The sequence below is a fragment of the Gadus morhua genome, chromosome 1 (assembly GCF_902167405.1).
Source record: "Gadus morhua chromosome 1, gadMor3.0, whole genome shotgun sequence".
Lineage (NCBI taxonomy): Eukaryota > Metazoa > Chordata > Actinopteri > Gadiformes > Gadidae > Gadus > Gadus morhua.
In genome coordinates, this window is record NC_044048.1 from 17452033 (window position 1) to 17471452 (window position 19420).

Consider the following 19420-nt stretch of genomic DNA (forward strand, 5'->3'; position numbering starts at 1 on the left):
TAGCGGTTTGCTATTGATTCTCATTTCGGCATACTGCATTGTTATGAAGGGATTGTGGTTAGTTGTGGTCTTAGTGAAGCAGCCTAGCCTTGGAGTTGGATAAGTTGGAGTGAAGCCTCGTGCCCACTGCTTCCGTCCGTTGACTGATCCCCATTGACTTTGAATGGGGACGGATGCGCAATGCATTGTGGATCCGTGCGCTCCGTCAAAAAGTTGAAAAATTTTCAACTTTTTCGGCAGCGGTGGATCCGTCATCCAATCAGATCACGTATGCAATTTTAAGCACTGTGACTCTACTCGGGCTCTGACGCCTCACGCCTCGTGCCCACTACCTCCGTCCGTTGACTGATCCCCATTGACTTTGAATGGGGAAGGACGCGCAATGCATTGTGGATCCGTCCGTTCCGTTGGAGCCTTCGGCTCCGTCAAAAAGTTGAAAAATGTTCAACTTTTTCGGCAGCGACGGATCCGTCGTCCAATCAGATCGCGTATGCAAATTTAAGCACTGTGACGCGATTCGGGCTCTGACGATACTGGAAAGCGGGAAAGCGGGTCATCTTGCATCGCAACAAGCAGGAAGAAGCGGGAAGAACCCGGCGAAGCGATTTTATTGGCTGACGGATGCCTCTGCAAAGACTACTCCCCCATCCGTCAGCCACGCCTTCCCCCGTCCGTTGACTGACGGTGCAGTGGACACGAAGCGTCATGCCCACAAAGCCGGGTTCTTCCCGCTTCTTCCTGCTTGTTGCGTTATCATTGCAAGATGACCCGCTTTCCCGCTCTCCAGTATCGTCAGAGCCCGAGTCGCGTCACCGTTCTTAAATTTGCATACGCGATCTGATTTGATGACGGATCCGTAGCTGCCGAAAAAGTTGAACATTTTTCAACTTTTTGACGGAGCCAAAGGCTCCAACGGAACGGACGGATCCACAATGCATTGCGCGTCCGTCCCCATTCAAAGTCAATGGGGATCAGTCAACGGACGGAGGTAGTGGGCACGAGGCGTGATGACACTGGAAAGCTCCCCAATCCGTCAGCCACGCCTTCTCACCCTACATGCCGACTGCACCGTCAGTCAACGGACGTGGGAAGGCGTTGCTGACTAATGGGGGAGTAGTCTTTGCAGAGGCATCCGTCAGCCAATCAAATCGCTTCGCCGGGTTCTTCCCGCTTCTTCCTGCTTGTTGCGATGCAAGATGACCCACTTTCCCGCTTTCCAGTATCATCAGAGCCCGAGTCGCGTCACAGTGCTTGAATTTGCATACGCGATCTGATTGGATGACGGATCCGTCGCTGCCGAAAAAGTTGAACATTTTTCAACTTCTTGACGGAGCCGAAGGCTCCAACGGAACGGACGGATCCACAATGCATTGCGCGTCCGTCCCCATTCAAAGTCAATGGGGATCAGTCAACGGACGGAGGTAGTGGGCACGAGGCGTCAGACGTCCGTTGACGGACGGTACAGTGGGCACGAGGCGGAGAGAGAGCCCACCCGCCGTGGTGATGTTTGGTTTGTTGTGGGCTGTCTGTCAGCATCCGCCGGGTTGGACGATGTGCTTTGTATATGTGTTCATTCTGTCTGGTCATATTTGCGGTAGATTGATGGTTAAATAATGTCACACCACGATCGGTCATACTTGCAGGCACTCATTTGCAAGTGCACTGATTGCGTGTCCGATAGGCTATACCTGCCATTTATTCAGTTGATTGCTCTTCTAAGTGTGCCAGATTGGTGCCATTTATTGTCGTGTTTGCATTGTAATGCACAACTTTGCCTCTCCTTGTTATAAATCAAGGTGCATCCAAACAACTTTAGCAAATGCAGCCACCTGTGTTGCTTTAAAATATATAGCATATCGGATTATTAAAACATGTTAAGTGTGTGCGTGTTTGTGTTGTCATGTAGGCTAAATACTAATTGTCTTGCATCCATGAAATAATGTAATGTTATAGGCCTACTGCAAAATGTATATCGGTATTGCGCAACAATCAGGAGATGGGGACCCCCGAATATTGACGGGTATTTCGCACACTGGGTCAAATAAAGCTTAGAAATAAACATTAGGCAAAGATGTTGTTACTCGAGCTAGTAGGCTACCATCAAAACGTGGGATAACTAATCGGAAATTTGATTACAACGTCGGGGGTAAGATTTAATTAGGGATTATCTGGAGGAGATTTCACAGGTGGGACTTGCAAGGTAACCCATGACTTCTATTTCTAGATCTTCTGACTAAGTTTACCGGTAGGCCTACTTATCTGAACGAAATAATCGCTGTCACTAGATATAAAGAAAACGTTGACTTTCACTCGGTGCTATTCACTGACAGTAAAAAGAAAAGTGTCGTAATTGTATGCACTGCTGTTCATTGACTAGCTCCAGCGCTCGTTGCTGCATTGCTAAATGATAGCAAGTCTCCACTCATTCACCTCTGACCATGAATTTAATTGGCTTTGACCGCCATCAGTTCTCGGCAATTCCTCATTCGCCCTCTCTCGTCTGACAGGTTCGAAATTATACTGCTGTGGGCCATCATATATGTTATTTGTGGTTCTTGCCACCTCTTAGACGCCATTGTTCTAGTACTAAGTTGAGGCTACCTTCCACCGCGTCTCCCCAACTTGACGTCATCGATGAATGGCTTTAGAAAACACCCGTTACTGCCAAAAACGCCAAAAACTGGACTTTAACACTATTTTACTATTTTGAGTGCTTTATGTACCCATTGATCAAAACTTCCGGTTAACCTGCACGTAGGCCTTTAAAGCAATGTCAGTAAAAACAAAAATAATATAGGCTATATGTTTGATTTACTCCAAAACAACACTGCAAAATTTCCCATTGAAACAGCTCAGGCCATGACTCATCATTGCATCATCTCTTTTTCTCTTTCTAGTCATGGCGCAATGTCTCTTTGTTGGTCAAATTGTTTTTTTTAATCTTCACACTAGTTTAAATTGTATATGCCTACGCTAAAAGCATAGGCGTTTCTAGAGAAAAACAGTTCTCCAATATATAACCTAGTTGCAGTTGGTGACCTTGGGTGTCTTGAAAGGCGCCTCTAAATTAAATGTATTATTATTATTATTATTATAACATGGTGTGGTGACATTTAGTTTGAGACAAGACAGAGCCCATTTTTTAAAAAAGGTAGTACCTAACTCACGGGAGGCTTCTTATTTCACATTGAAGGAGCTTTGATTTGTTCCAGGCAAACACAATGTGAAGCATGACTTAAACATTCCAGAAAGGGGCACATCACTAACTGAACTTGTTCTGTGCTTGTCTATAGGTGAACTCAACCGCAAGAGAGGTGCTGCCGCCTGACGTTTTAATTACACTTTGCCCCGTTATCACAACAAATATTTATTAACTGACATAAAGAATGGCTTGAGGAGGGAGCAGAAAGCAGCCACCTTCTAAAGTCTGTTACATTTTCTGTAGGTACATAATTGTATTTTTTTTTTAATTGGATAGTTTTTGATGTAGAAAATTATATTATATCACCCAAAGCCTGCCAAGATTATTTTAAGGAATTTTCAGATTAAAATATTAGCAATTTATTTTCTCATTTACCACCGTTGACTCGATTATGTGAAAGAAGAGGTGGACGTGACTTGCAAGTAGGCTATATGGTGGGTGGCATTTTCCTAAGAACACTATCAAACGATGATCTCTGAGGTCTGCTTCCTTATTGTCATCCGACCATTTTGTTTCCCCAGTCCGCTGTCGAAAGCAGTTTTGAAACTGGCTTTGAATCTCAGGGATAGCTCATATATATATATATATATATATATATATATATATATATATATATATATATATCTGGGATGAAATTATTTGAAATTAATTTGTCAAATGAATTGCCACGACTGGGAGATTGAATCACAAATCTGTGGCAATGAGCTGTGCCTACACTTTTCAGATAGAGCATGCTTGTGGATGAATCACTCAAGCCTTACAATATTAAGAATGCATAATCTGACAGCTGTCCTATGATTAATGGCTTTCAATCTGACATACCTCAAAGTAGCATGGAAGTATTTGAACACATGAGAACGAATAGTAATAATATAACAGAATACAGTATACTGTAAATTATTAGTTTTCATATGTATTTGTATGTATACATATGTATGCATATGTAGGTACTGGTAGACAGATGGATGGAAATCCCTAGTTGTGGAAAAGTATGTGAGTTACCCCAGTATGAAGATTTGGCTTGAATAGAGCTTTTACATCAGAATGCATCATTGGATTTTTGTTTGACTCACGAGAGTTGTAGTATATATTGTATCCTAGGCCAATCAGACAACTTTGTAATGCCACGTGTTGCATGAGAAATGCTGAGGTAGTTTCAAACATAATGATTTCTGCCGATAATGACAAATAAGTGCACAATTAATGTCTAAACAATGACCAAAATACCATTACTACCAATAACAATCCAATGCTCCGATACTTCCAAAATGGAGGCGTTGGGATTGGACAGGTAGAAAACACTGAAGCTGTTGTGTGGGTTGGCTGGCTAAAACCAGTGCTCTCAATAAAAATGACTGCTGTAAGAATATCAACATTGTTGTCAGAGGGAAGAAGCAGGAAACATTCACGGTGAAATTTAGGTTTCATTTTAGATCACCATTTTTATTGCCTATTGACATTTTTCTGGTGCTCCCTGTTGAAGGATTTAAAGCATGGTATATGTCAGATACAGAATTTCAACAGCATGCAACAGTAAAAACAAGTGTTCTCGTGCCAATAATTATATGGCAGCGGGGTTCACAAGTAAAACGTCAATCACTATTAAACAAACACGTGTATGCACACACACATACAGTACCAACATAGTGCGAGACTTACAACGCACACACCGTAACTAAGGCTACATACAATTCAACGCTGAAGCCATCGCTTTTTGTTGTAGTTTTTGATAACTTAATAAGCAAGCTGCTGATCTGCTGTACTCCCAGAGAGAGAGAGTTGTAGTATATAATGTATCCTAGGCTAATAAGATGACTTATTATTGCCATGTCTCGCATGAGAAACGCTGTGGTAGTTTCCAACACAACGATTTCTCCCGATTAGCACACATACATGATTAATGACTAAACAATGAGCAAAACACCATGACTACCTAAAGCATTCCTATATTCGTGGAGGCGGCCATTGGGATGTGATGCCACATTGTCCCAGTAGGCGACCGAGAAGGGGATGTGGTGTTATTGGTTGATATGGTTGTTTGCTTTGCATTACAGCGATGAGGCTGGAAAGATCTTGACCAATCTCTGTCTGTGTCATACGCAGCATATAACGGCAGTCTGGTGCAAGACAGCCTTACAGTGGATGTCTTTTAACTAATGCAGTATTCTTGGGGCAACTCATCAACGGGTGAATTCAAATACATTGTGTGTAATTGTATTGGTGATTATCATCAGTAAGCGAGCAGAACCACAAAATATCCTTTTAAATAAATGGGCAAATAGTAAACAAGCATTGTCAAACAAAACAGAAAGAAAATGGCTGCCAGCATCTATGGTCAGTACAAACTAACTAATAATACATATTTACATACATACATACAAACTTAATAGAGTTATTAGCTAAATAAGTTCCATAGGCTTTCTCATACTTTAATCAAGTGCAGACACGCTTAAATGTATCACAATTAAAACAAATTAGTTGCTCTTGGACAACAGGTGGAAAGCACTGCAGCTGAATCCTGGTGAGTTGGTTGGCTAAATCAAGTGCTCTCATTCAACATTACTGCTAAGTACTGTAAATATATCAACATTGTTGTCAGAGGGATGAATCAGGACATGTTTACAGTGACATTAAGTTTTCTTTAAAATCACCATTTCTACAGCCTCATGTGACTTTTTTTCCACGTTTCAAATAAAAATAATAGTCAGCCCCTCTGCTCTGCTTTAAACACGCAACTTCCTGGTTTCACTTCCTGGTCAGGAATCACTCAAGTCATAGATTAAATGTATTGCATGTATTGGTAATACAATTACCAGTATGGTTCGGTATGGTTCCACTCTTTTCTGGTGCTCCCTGCTGTAGGATTTAAAGCGTGACATATGTCAGATACAGGAGATTACCAGCACCAGCATGGACCAGTAAAAACAACTGCTCTCTGCCAACAGTTACGGGACTTCCCATGAAACCAACAGGACACACACACACACACACACGCGCGCGCGCACGCACACACACACACACACACACACACACACACACACACACACACACACACACACACACACACACACACACACACACACACACACACACACACACACACACACACACACACACACAAGCCATCCTTTCATTTTTTTTTTTTTTATTTGCTCCTCCCATGTGAATATATTCTGCAGCTCATATATCTTTGCTTATTTTTTACAAAGACACAGACAAAGCAAGCTTTAGTGCTGTTCTGCTGTACTCTCAACATGGACACAATATCTTCCAGCTTCCTCGTCATCCTGGTAAGGTTGTCGAGTCTGTTCCTTAGTATGTTCAATAACTTGCATACAGTTTATACACTGCTCATTCGTTGCTTTTTATAATATGCATTCCAGTTCATCCATGGCACGGTGGAGGGCATTCAAGCGCATTAAAACATTGTACATAGTTTCCTCAGGAATGCTCTTGCATATCTAGTTGCGTATGTTTTGAGCCCAGCCAGACGTCGTTTAACCCACCGCAAACCTCTAGTATATTAACATTTGACTGCATACAAATGCGGTGCCATAAGGACATGGTGACTAATGTATGATAATAAGCATTATTGGCCCTTAACGTTAGAAATCATAATCTACACTGCCTCAAAAGGCTATTGGCCTAAGCAAAACCAGTAGAGGCATATACTTTTCCCTGAACTTGTAAACATTGCAAACATGCAAAAAATATTTATATAATTATGTGGCAAGCAGTCCAATGCTTAAAATATATCTGTGGCATTCAGTTGGCCATGCTGTGGTAAAATGTGTGTAACATATGACCAAGTGTTTCTTTCTGTTCAATAGAAACAACTTTATCAATCCCCTGTAGGAGAAATTTGTTAATGTTTGTCCCTAAGAAACAATAATGGTAAAAAAAAAATACAAAACATGACGGTAACTCTAAAGTCACTTCTGCCAATGCAAAGAGAACAGAACGGAGTAGGAGAGGGCGTAGCCTAACTCGTTTGTGAACTACCCAGAGAAACGCAACTCAAATTGAATGTGAACATGTATGAGCCTTTAATAAAATCCCGGACGATTTTGAAAAAATAAGACGTCTGGTCACCCTACGTACGGGGAACCCATTTGATTGCTGTTCCACTGTTAAATAGCGGCGCAAATTGGTGGGGGCTATCCTGGTAATTTCTCTGCGTGTGAGCGTGTGCATGGGTTGAAATGCGTGTGTGAATTGAGAGCCCCGATTGACAATGCTTTTGTTTTAGTTTCTAGGAATAAACTATTCATCGTCAGATATTTTGCATCGGCAGAAAAGAACCTGGATAATAGATACCTTTTCAATCGAAGAGGAATACAGTGGAACTCATCCGTATGTACTCGGCAAAGTGAGTAAAATGGATGTTAACACAATAGGCTACTTTCTTTTTTGAGCACAGTGATGCAGTGACTGTGAGACATTCATATTTTCTGCTGATTTGACACCTTCCTCAGATTGAACTGGAGAATAAGTTCACACTTATGAAGCTGCATGGTCAAGGAGTCGATGAGGAGCCCAAGGGGAAACTGAAAATTGACCCAAACACAGGGATTATCACCGTGCTCGGCAAATTGGACTATGAGAAAAACCAAAGACTTATGGTTTGTTTCAATTCATAAAGTGCTTATTTTTTGATATGTGTTCTTATTTAGGACATCAATATGTGGCAAGAAAACTTTGCATATGTTTATATATATATATATATATATATATATATATATATATATATACATAGGCCTACTTTTTTTTTTAATTTCAGTTGAAATTTGAGGCAGTCGACAGAGTTACAGACGTCGTGGACACCAAACTTTCTGTTGAGGTGCAAATCTTGGACGTAAATGACAATGTTCCTACTTTTACACAAACGTATTATATGGTCCATATGAAAGAGTCAGCCCCACAAGGTAAATACATTCTGTATTACATGTAAAGATGATATACATTGCATTACATAATTACAATATATAACCTCCATTTCTATATATATATATATATATATATAGGCCTATATATATATATGGTTGGGCAGTTTAAACACATTTCTTCTTTCTCCCAATTTGGCTAGGTTCATATGTGATGGTTGTCTCTGCCACGGATTTAGACAACAGAAACAGCAAGAATGGCACGTTTGGCTTCAAGATTGTGTCCGTCACCCCAGAGCCCTCTGACCTGGAATTCTACATGGAAAAGAACAGTGGTTATGGAAACATCTCATTTAGAGGGTGTCTGGACTATGAGGTGATAGACGTTTAGTATGTCATTATATCAGGGTTTTTAAAAAAAAAAATCATTTTTTCTTTTATCATGCAAGAAAAAGACAAACAAACAGACATGTTTTGGACCAACTCTTTTTTCCGACACTCAGAAATCAAAGACGTACACTATCCTGGTGGAGGTGAAAGACCACGGGGAAGCGATTCAGCTGTCAAGCACCTGCACCGTGGTCGTCAATATCGATGACGAAAACAACCACCTTCCCGTCTTCACAGGGCCCTCGGTCAGCAGGTTCTCTTTCCTATGCCCCCCTTGTGGAGTCAAAGTTCAATGGTTGTGTTACATATAATATACAGTATATGTTATAATTTTTATTGTTTGATTTGTCAAACATTTATAAATCTCAGCAAAGTGCAACTCTGGAAGAAGGGATAGTAGGCGTGGAGGTTTTACGCATGCAAGCGACGGACAGAGACACCAAGGGCACAGATGCCTGGAAGGTCAATTATGTCATCCATGGAAAAAGTGGTGTAAACTTCAGAATCGTCACAGATCCAGAGACAAATGAAGGGGTCTTGTCCGTGATAAAGGTATTTTGCTTTTTAAGTATAGATTTCTAATACATTGTTTGTTTTTTTAAGTGCAGAGTGTGACACAATGTTGCCCCAGATCTCTACCCAATCATTTACCGGCATAGAGAGAATGTTGTTGTTTAGCTTACAACATGATTTAGTATGGAATGTAATGACATGTTTATTTAGCAATTATTAAGATGTTGTTAGAAGCACAAATCTATTAGATTAAACTATGTGCACACAGAGCTGCATACATCCACAAATGTGCAAGAAGAATGCTGCATATACAGGATTCAAGTGCACAGAATATAATTCATTCACAGCTTGGCCGGAAAAAAAACATTGGACGGAAGTGTGTGTACTTCGAGCTGCCAGCTTGAACATTGTACAAGATACAAGATACAAGATTGTTTATTGTCATATACACAATGGAAACATAGTTTACACTGGGCAATGAAATTCTTGATTTGCAAGTTCCCTTCACACAAAATATGCTTAAAATAAAAGTAGATAAATAAACTAAACTACTAAAAATATCTGTACAAAGAGCAGAATTTAGTTAAACAAAAACAGTTAAATATAAGGTGCTGTTTAGCATGTGCAATGTTCGCATACAGCAGAAGGCCCTGAAAGACATTGAAATATCTTTGTTTACACTTTGTTTACATTGAAGTGTAAACAATACTGCCTGATTATAGAACTGAAACTGAGGGGTATTTAAAGGTATTTTTGATCGCTGAAACAAAGATGTGATAGAATTTGTTCATCACATTGGTTGTGTGATGAGTCGCAACACCAATTGGTAAGGCAAAGACATACCAATTCTTAAACCACTACATAAACTACTAGCATATCAAATGCCTTATTATCAATCCATCCATCTGCTATGCTTCTGGAGGCAACAGGGCATGTATAGGGCAGTCCAGCTGATCCATGGAAGGCCTTGCTTGAGCCACACTTAGCCATGCTCTACCTTTGTTCACTACCCAAAATGTGTTGCCATATGTGACAAAGGATTGAATACACAGATATAGATTTCCACAAAGTGCTCCTTTGTAGTAAATATAAACCATCTGCTACCTTTTTCTATTATGGAGCTTTGCTGATGTAAAGAAATCATGAATCTGTTGAGTTGTAAAACTCTCAACCTTACAGGTCTAGAATCTTACCTACAACACCTTAATCCATTCTTTCCTCGTTTTTTTTCTCACAGCCCTTGGACTACGAGGACCAATCGCTTTTGAACTTGACCATTAGTGTGGAGAATTATGGGAAATATTTTTCTTGCAAGGTTGTGAACAAGAATGTAAACAGCATTGGTCATTGGAAAGTGTTGACAACGAATGAGAAGCCTGAGCTGTCCACAAAGGTTGTAATGGTGAATGTTTTAGATGTGAACAGCCCACCCGTATTCAAGCCCAAGAACAAAACAGTGACGGTGTATGAGGACATTTCTGTTGGGTATAATCTAGGGGCTATGACAGCGGTTGACAGGGATGTGGCACATGGAAACAAGATTCGGTGAGTTTGAAACATACATCCTCTATTTCTATACCCACATATAGGAAAATTCATTCTTGAGAGACCCCTTGCATGTCTTAATACTAGGAGCTTTTGCTACTTTTTGAATGAGGATAAAATATTGATGATTAATTACTAAACAACTTACTGACAATATCCTATGTCTTCCAGTTATTTCAAAGGAGAGGATCCTGCCAAATGGGTGACTGTGGATCCAAAGAACGGTGTCATATCAACAGTCAAAACATTAGACAGAGAATCATCTGATGTTAAAAAAGATATCTATACAGTCACTGTGATAGCTGTTGACGACGGTACGAACCTTTGAAGTTGTGTCCAATAAAATGCCACCATCCAAACTGTAAGCAAATCCGAAGATCTATTGGTTGTTTTGTTTTTCTCTATGATTCACAGGTGAGCCTCCGGCAACTGGAACCGGAACCCTGTTCATACACCTGAGAGACCGAAATGACAACACTCCCCTACTGGACGCCACATCGATTGGAATATGCATCTCCGATAACGACGCGGATTCCAAAGCAAACATCACTGCCTTCGATCGTGATGTGGAGCCCTTCGCCGGGCCCTTTACCTTCAAACTCCTCGGAGACGTGAAGGACAAGTGGAGGATTGAGCCTGAATATGGTAACTGCACCCCTCCCATGAGCATATGAAAATGTACAATTAAAAAAAGGCATGTTTGAAGACATAAAAAGAGAATCCGTAGAGTTCAGCGTGTGAACCGGCGCCCGTCCTCTCCTGGTTCCCCCCGGCCGTGTTACAGGGTACTCGGTCAACCTCTTCCGAGAGGACCGGATCCCCACCGGGCAGCATGTGGTTCAGCTGAAGGTGTCTGATCAGCAGGACAACTCTGCTCTGCACAACGTCACCGTGATTGTGTGTGAATGCGCGGCTACCAACATCGGGGGTATGCCCAACTGTCTGGAACGCCAACTCTCCAGCTCCATCGGTTTCAGCGGAGCCGCTCCGATAGGGTTTATTGCCATTCTTCTCCTACTAGGTAAAAAATAAAAAGAGAGAGACTGCTATTACACTACTGCACTTCAAGACTGACTGATGTGATACTAATGTTTGCCATGTGGTTCTTGTTGTTGTTGTTGTTGTTGTTGTTGTGTTCTATCTCAGGTATATTGCTTTTGGGGCTTCTACTATCGTGCAAGAAAGAGGTTATGCTCATGCCAGATGAAGGGACCGAACAAAACCTGATTTGCTCAAACTCAGAGCAGCGGGGAAGCGACTGCAAGGTTAAAATACTTCACACAACACAAATTAGTTAAGGATTAACAAGAATGTAAGTGTTTTAATATGAATGTGAGTCATGAACAAAAACATCCTATTATATTGACAGATGTCATTGAAAGCCTTACACGAGAGGGAGGACAGGATCCAGAGGACTTGCGTGCACGACATTGGCTACCAGGTCATTTATTTGCACGATTATTTATGACTAATACTGTTGTTCAATAGAGCCCTGGGCTCCATTAAGTCTCACGGAGTCTCAAATCTCATGGCTGCATACAATAAATGTAGGTTCACTTTTCTGATAATATTTAATAAGGGTTTATCTTTTGTTCTAGGTATCCAAATTTGTAACTGATCATTGTTTTACAAGGACAAATTAATGAAAAATAATTAAATAAACCTGTCCACATTTACCGTTACTGTACCGTTATTATGCATGATATCCACATTGAATATTTTTTTCTTGTACTATTTTATAATTTTTATTTAGTTCCAGACTGCTGATTTGGATAACGATGTCTTTCCAAAGTTGAACGTACGTAAAAAATAAATACATAAAAGAACAATCTCTGCTATTATCTAATTTAATTATGCATTTTCATAATAAAGTACAAATACATTTATTGCTACATTATCATAATATTTCACAAAATCTTATTTTGTTCCAGACTTCCTTTTGCGACACTCACAATGGCTATACAAGTGCAAACGTATGTAAACACAATGAAATGCACTGACTTTTTTGTGTATTATCCCATTTTGGCATGAAAAACTGTTCATGCAAATTTTCTCATAATATTTCTTTATTTCTTCTTCTTTCTTCAGTCTTTCATGGGGGGAGCTCAAAATGGCTCAACTAGGATAAACGTATGTACAAATAAATATAAATAACCACTTTATTATCATGTTTTGGCATGAAAAACAACGCGTTAACCTTTCTCCTAATATAATATAATTTTCTATTTCTCCAGTCTTCCATGAGAAGAACAAACGTATGTACTAATGAATAAATAAAATAACCATCTTATTTAATTAATGTTTGCATCAAACAAAATCCATTATTTGGCATTCCTGTTTTTCTGACACCTTTCACAACATGGTCATATTTCTTCCCATGCAGGGCGAACATCATGCTGCTTTGGAAGACATTTTAGAGCAACGCAACTTCCTGCAACAATTCATAGAGAGGGTAATAATGATAGAAATTAAAAAATATATAAATATATTACATGTTGACACTTATGAAGCGCTGTCTTGATTGATTGGTTACAACATGCTTTGGCCGTCTGTGTGCAGAGAGTCGGGATCCTCCAGGCCCCAGGGGAGGAGTTGGGAGATTACGCCCCTCACCTGTACGGTGAGGAGGACCACCCAGACAGCAGCCAACCGCTGGAGACCATCCCCATCCAGGAGGTCCCCTTCCACCCAGACATGCTGCAGTACCTGGACACAAAATTCAACACGCTGGCCTCCCTCTGCAGCCCCGAAATTAAATCCTCGTAAACATGTACGTGAGCACACAGATGCATGCATAGACGCATTTACACCCACCCACACCCACACACATAACACCCTGGTATCGGAGCCAACGGACAAACTTCGAGGTAAATATTTGACTAAATTACTTAATAATTAATTAACTCCAACGGCCCAAGGTGAACAACAGTGTGTAATACACTGCTTTATTGAATTCATTACTTTCAAATATTTGTTTGAAATATTTGGTCAAGTAAGATTAAAGAAGTTTAACATAGTTTGTTAAACATAGTGTGACAACTTTGTAGTTTTTCTTAGACTGCCAAATTCCACCAAGTGGAATGACTTAAATCACTAAGATATATGTACTGAAATATATGTCTATTTTTTGTGTAGTGTACATTTATTTAGTGTAAAGCTCTGTGTGCTTTCCTGTCGCGTGAACATGATTTATTGAAATTAATTTGACTGCCTTGTCTGCCTCTTAATCTCTGGAACTAAGTGGGTTCACACAAGTTCACACATTTCTTGGAACTATCTTGATGCATTTCACCATAACATTAACAATAAACAACACTGGTTGCATGGTTATTCTAGCATTTTTGGTCAGGAAGTACCAAGATGGTGGCCTGCACTTATCTGATCGAAACCTTGATATTATCTATGTATTTCAGAAAAACAGAGATAACTATACTTATAATATTTTAAGTTGTTGCTTCTTTTTGCCACTTGGTCATAAAGCTCTTTTTTGTAGCTGGACTTTAATTTTGGTTGTAGGTTTGTTATTTATTATGGGCTATTATTGTAAGCAACTGTGTAAAAAAGCATCTGAATGTAATGCATATGTTGCCAAGTATGGAATCTTAGCAACAATTAGTCCTGTCTGTGTTGTGAGATTGTGGTAAATGGGGCGCATGGCAAATTACAATATAGCTGGGGAGCCCCAAAGTGACAATTTTTCATCATCATTTCATAATTTCTTTACTCTGCTAGTGGGTCTGTTTTTTAGGAGGAATTTAAGTTTTTTTACCCTGTTAACTAGATGATAATTAGGCTTAGAGCCCCTGATAACCTGTGCAAAACAAAACAAAAAGTATGTAAAAGTCGAATGTCTTATTCAGCCTATAATCATATTTGTATACAAAGAAACTTTCATAAAAAAAAATAAAAAAAGTGTGACTTCAACCGGTGTGGGTGTCAGATTGACTCGGCTGCCAGATCAACTCGGGGTCCTAGATGCGCGATAATGACGCACTTCCTGTAAACTCTTTCTTTTAAATGCGCATGCGCGTTTCATTCATTCCCATGTTAGTCCCAAGTATTAACTATTATTTGTTTTCTAATCTATGAATAATAATCTAATGTACAAATTATTGATGCATATACTTGGGTTATATATAAATGGAGCGATTGTTGACGGGGGGGGGGGGGGGGGGGGGGGGGGGGGGGGGGGGTGTATGTGGCGATTTTTTTTTCCCAATGAGAGCGACACGAACTTCGTCTGAGCAAAAAAAAAAAAAAAAAATTATAATAATAATAATAATTCATGTGCACGCAGAGACTATGGCGGCCGAAATTAGACTATGGCGGGGTACCATAGTCTCGTCAATGTGTGGGAAACACTGCCCATTCTCTGCGAAATATTGTTGTAATTGTTCAGTGAAGTATTTATTGAGATAGCTTTGTGATCAGTTAGGGGTGTTGTAAGAATATTGACCTTAATGTCATTATTGTCTAAACAGTTGGAAATCAGCCAGAAATCTATTCGTGATAAACTAGTACAAGCCTTATTACTCCAAGTATATGAACTCATTCCAGGATTCTTTTCTCCCATTAATATTAATAAATTTGGATATTTCGACAACCAATGTAAAATGTGGATTTCCAAATCATCAAATAAAATGTCATTCTCTTGTTTTGAATTATACCCATGGATATTGACGAGTAAAATTATAGTATCATTTATGTCAACAATCAAAATAAAGTAATGACCATTTGGGTCATCCTTAGAATGTAAAATATTCCCATCGAAACAGTTCTTTAAAGTAGCAGCACCAGCTGCTCTTTCTGTACCATTCAAGAACCAAATGTCATAACCCCATTGTGCTTTCCATAAAGATGCATCATCTATAACTGAATGCGTTTCCTGGAAAAAGAAAAGTCAGTTTTTTGCTGCTTTGTAAATAAGGATAAAGCCTTTCGTTTAACATTCTGTCTCAACCCCCTGGCATTAAGAGAAAAAACAGAAAAAGACAGTATAACAATGAAAGGTGCTATGAAATTACAGCGAACAATTTCTATCCCTTAATAATAGAAAATATATTCTAAGTAACAGTGTTAAACAATCTCCCGAACCTTTTAACAGTAAGAAAGAGAAAAAATAAGCCTTACCCACAAAAGGTAATAAATGCTCAGCACTTAGGTGAAAACAGGAGGAGTGGTGTAATTAGTTTAAGGTATGCATCATCTTAGGAGGATGTGTCCATTTGAGACCGGCCGGACGTGTTTATTTTGGGGGCAAAGATGGACGTACCTCCTTTCCATCGATTATCACAAGAACGCCTGCAAAGTGTGCTTTTTTCCCTTCCTTCTTCGCAGCTTCTATTATGGGCCACAGTTTGTCTCGTAAAGTTTTGTCCGCAGAAGTCAGATCTTCGGCAAACGTCAACTTATTCTTTGTAAGGTATTCGCAGGTCTTCGCCGTCTTCCACAGGAGGTCCCGCGTGGATCTGTTTGTGAAGCGGATGATGGTCGTTCTGGATCTCCTCATATTTTCCTGGTACCTGCCAAGCCGGTGAACGATGTCGATGTCCTCTATGATCTTTTCATGGGCGTCAGGCACCGTGGAGCAGCAGATGTTGATGACTTTGGCCTTGATGTCCTCCTGTTACTCCTCCGGGACGCCATGGAGCCTGAGGTTCCATCTTCGTTGGTATCTTTCAGCGTCATTGAGTTTGACTTCTAACTCTGACAGTTTCTGCTAATTTTTTTCAGTAGTAGTTTTAACCACCTTCATATCGGTCCTCAAAGAATCAACCTCCACAAATGCAAAGTCAATAGACTTCTTCAGGGCGTCAGTGCTCACTGTGTTATGGTTAATCATGCTTTCAAGGTTATCTGCCGCTCATTAATTTTTGTTGAGATTATCCCAACGATGATGTTCTGTAACTCATGCAGAGACCTTTCTGCTCTCTGCTTTTTTCCTTTTGGCTTGACTGGTGTATTGGGGTCAGAATCTGGCAACGGCATAGCATCTGGGCTCTGTTCGCAGCTGCGGACAGGGGCGTGAGCATAGCCATGGTCGGGGTTAGCTGCAGTCGAGGTTGTAGCTGCATAGCTAGCATGTGTCTTGGGAGAGTTAATCGGTACACCAAAAACCATACCATCAGTCGGGCGCGTTGATTATTTTTCCTTCCGTTTTGCTCCTTTATCGGAAGGCTCCATGTTGCTTGTGAAAGTGCAGGCTCCTCACTCGTGGGCAGTTTAGCTGATGCTGGATTAGCAATGATGCTGTAGTAGCCTTTGCGGCAAATACGCTACAAACTAACTTCAATAGGGTGAATTACGGTGTTAAAAGGCTGGGAGATGGAACGTTGTAGTTCACAAGACTTTTAGAACATAATAGGGGAAGCAAAAAGTCGTTGTTATGGGACAGAGCTTTTAATTTTGCTTAGCCTCGTAGACAAGCGTCAGCCTTGGTCGCCATCTTGCGTGCCCACCGGGACGCATCCTTCGAAGGGTGCATTCGAAGGGCGATTGCGTCACTGCGACGCGTCAAGGGCTGTCCCATTTCGAAGGCTCCTTCAAATGCGGCCGACAAATGCAGCCTTCTTTTCCTGGATTTGAACATTGACATATTATAATTTGAAGGATACACCAGATGTATCCTTCACGGCCCAACGAATCCCAAGATTCATTGCGCGTTGGATTTTTTTCAGTCAGAGAGAGCGGAAGCGGCAGTTGCAGCAAATTACATATTCAATGACAAAACGACATTTTTTTATATTAAAATAAAGTTGGGACTATTTTAGATTTGTAAATGTATTGTCAAAGTTCAATTTCATTAACACGAAACCATATAACGCTAAACTAATTAACGTTATATTTTGTATAATTATTATATAACCGAATCAGAGTCAGAATCAGAATCAGAAAACAATCGGAAATTGTTTTGTTCCAGGTGCTCCGTACAAATAGAAATTACATGCATAGAAGAAAAGATTATAAAAAATAGAAAATTATGAATAAAATACAATAAAATAAAAGTAAGAATAAAGTAAGAAGTGGACATCTAAGTGAAAGTGGACATCTCTGAATGGGTTGTATAAAACGGCTCCATATTTGTCCTCCGCTGTCCGGTTCTAACCGCAGCTGTCAGGGTTGCTAGGTGACAGGAGCGGCGCGTCATCACGCAAGGTAAAGGGTGTTGACGGCTTGTTACGCAAACTTGAAATGCTCCGTAGGGCAGACGGGCAAAAACGTTCGTTCGGCCTTCGGCCCGGCCTTCACGGTCTACGAAGGCCACACCTTCATAGACCTCGTCCTTCGAAGGATGCGTCCCCTGAATTGGGACACAGCCCTGACACCCACACCGGTCTAGCTCTCTCATTTGATTGAATTCAGTTTGTTGGTTGCAGCCAGCAATTGGTCGATCAAGCCTGTTCCGCCCCTTGACTCATCTCAGGAATGGGTTTTTAGATTGTCGGTGCCGTTAAAGTAATAAATAAAATAATTTTACGGCACCAACAATCCAAAAACCCAGTCGAAACTAGATGGAAAAAGTGTGTAGTTCAAAACGCGGCACAGCTTCTTCGCCACCTACAGAGTTTCTTATGTACGATCAATCAAAAACCCAATTTTATTTCCCATAGACATTAGACCGAGGGAACCGGATCCCAGGAGGCGGGACTTATTCTTCAGAGGCCTATTCACCGCTCATTTCAAGGCTGTCTTGTATTAGTGGTGGATTTAATGTTTCGTTTCCATGACCCAGTTCGCGTGATTCAGTTCGCCAAGAGGAGTCGTTCGCGAATCGTTCGTTCGTTCAGTCGAGTTTCCGGTAGCACTAACTCCACTGAGTCTGACTGACTCAGCTGAGAACCGTGCAATGGCGTCCATTCCATGATGCGATTTACCGCTACCGGAAACCAGGCTGAACGAACAAACGATTCGCGAACAACTCCTCCCAGTTCAGTCGAGTTTCCGGTGAATCAATTCACCGGAAACTAGGTGGAGGAGTCGTTCGCGAATCAGCCTAGTTTCTGGTAGCGGAGAATCGCATCATGGAATGCACGCCATTGCACGGTTCTCCGCTGAGTCAGTCAGACTCAGTGGAGTTAGTGCTACCGGAAACTCCTTCGTTCGTTCAGTCAGGTTTCCGGTGATTTGAATGGTGAACGAGACGAACGAACGAAAAGACTCGTTCATTCAAACCGATTCGCGAACGAACGAGCCAACACTATCTTGTATAACCAAAGTGTCACAAGAGAGTCTGAGCCATGGGCTGAGCCTGGCAGCTTATTTAGGCCGTAAAAATATGCTGAGGTAATTAATTAGTCCATTGCGAGCAAAGGAACACAACACAGAGACCGCCGTAGCGAAATGCACGGGTGGCCCTTCAAAATCTTTCACTTGCAGAATTGGTGCCTCCATAATGATCGGAAAATAGCTATGCTCTTCTAGCATTGTGATGTGTCTCAAGAACGCTCAGTTCGTCTGTAATATTAAATACTTATAGTGCGCGAAGAAGCGCATTGCAACTTGAGTGTAACTTAGCCCACATCGGTGTGGTTAAATTAAATATCCTATATTTTTGGTATATATTTATTACAATTCTAACTCAAGGTGATCCATCACAGCGTTTTCTTGACCTGTTCGACCAGGCAGCATAATTTGTCAGTAAAAGTGAGGAAATATGTATTGAAAAAAATGGTTACAAAACTATATAGCCCTTAATGTAAAGCAGTCTCTGTATATAGACCTGAATGAAAGTCTCTGTCGCAACAAATGAATGGTCTTTTCACCAGCGAGTGGCGCCTGTGTGTCCGACCTCAGTCAATGTAGCGTGACAACAACAGCGATGTTCTCATAATATTTCTGTGACAGTGCAAGAGGGGGCAACAGCAGGTAGAAAGCTTGTCTGTCTGGA

At 40.8% G+C, this 19420-nt stretch overlaps 1 protein-coding gene across 1 annotated transcript; it reads left to right on the forward strand.

The window, feature by feature from the left end:
* Positions 1 to 6340: 6340 nt before the first annotated feature.
* Positions 6341 to 14457, forward strand: LOC115544124 (cadherin-like protein 26). Its single transcript, XM_030356954.1, has 19 exons — positions 6341 to 6492; positions 7452 to 7571; positions 7678 to 7824; positions 7983 to 8127; positions 8289 to 8461; positions 8589 to 8720; positions 8845 to 9027; positions 10226 to 10533; positions 10705 to 10847; positions 10948 to 11178; positions 11318 to 11554; positions 11680 to 11798; positions 11903 to 11974; positions 12287 to 12331; positions 12465 to 12506; positions 12622 to 12663; positions 12768 to 12788; positions 12917 to 12985; positions 13093 to 14457. The coding sequence occupies exons 1-19, from the start codon at positions 6457 to 6459 to the stop codon at positions 13297 to 13299; spliced, it is 2472 nt and encodes an 823-aa protein (XP_030212814.1). The 5' UTR covers positions 6341 to 6456; the 3' UTR covers positions 13300 to 14457.
* The last annotated feature ends 4963 nt before the right edge of the window (positions 14458 to 19420 follow it).

Excerpts from the sequence above, each read along its gene's own strand:
- LOC115544124 (XM_030356954.1), top strand. The coding sequence starts at position 6,457 with ATGGACACAATATCTTCCAGCTTCCTCGTCATCCTG. Across the intron at positions 10,534-10,704 it reads GCACATGGAAACAAGATTCG|TTATTTCAAAGGAGAGGATC; the intron begins GTGAGTTTGAAA and ends TATGTCTTCCAG. Across the intron at positions 12,332-12,464 it reads ATGTCTTTCCAAAGTTGAAC|ACTTCCTTTTGCGACACTCA; the intron begins GTACGTAAAAAA and ends ATTTTGTTCCAG.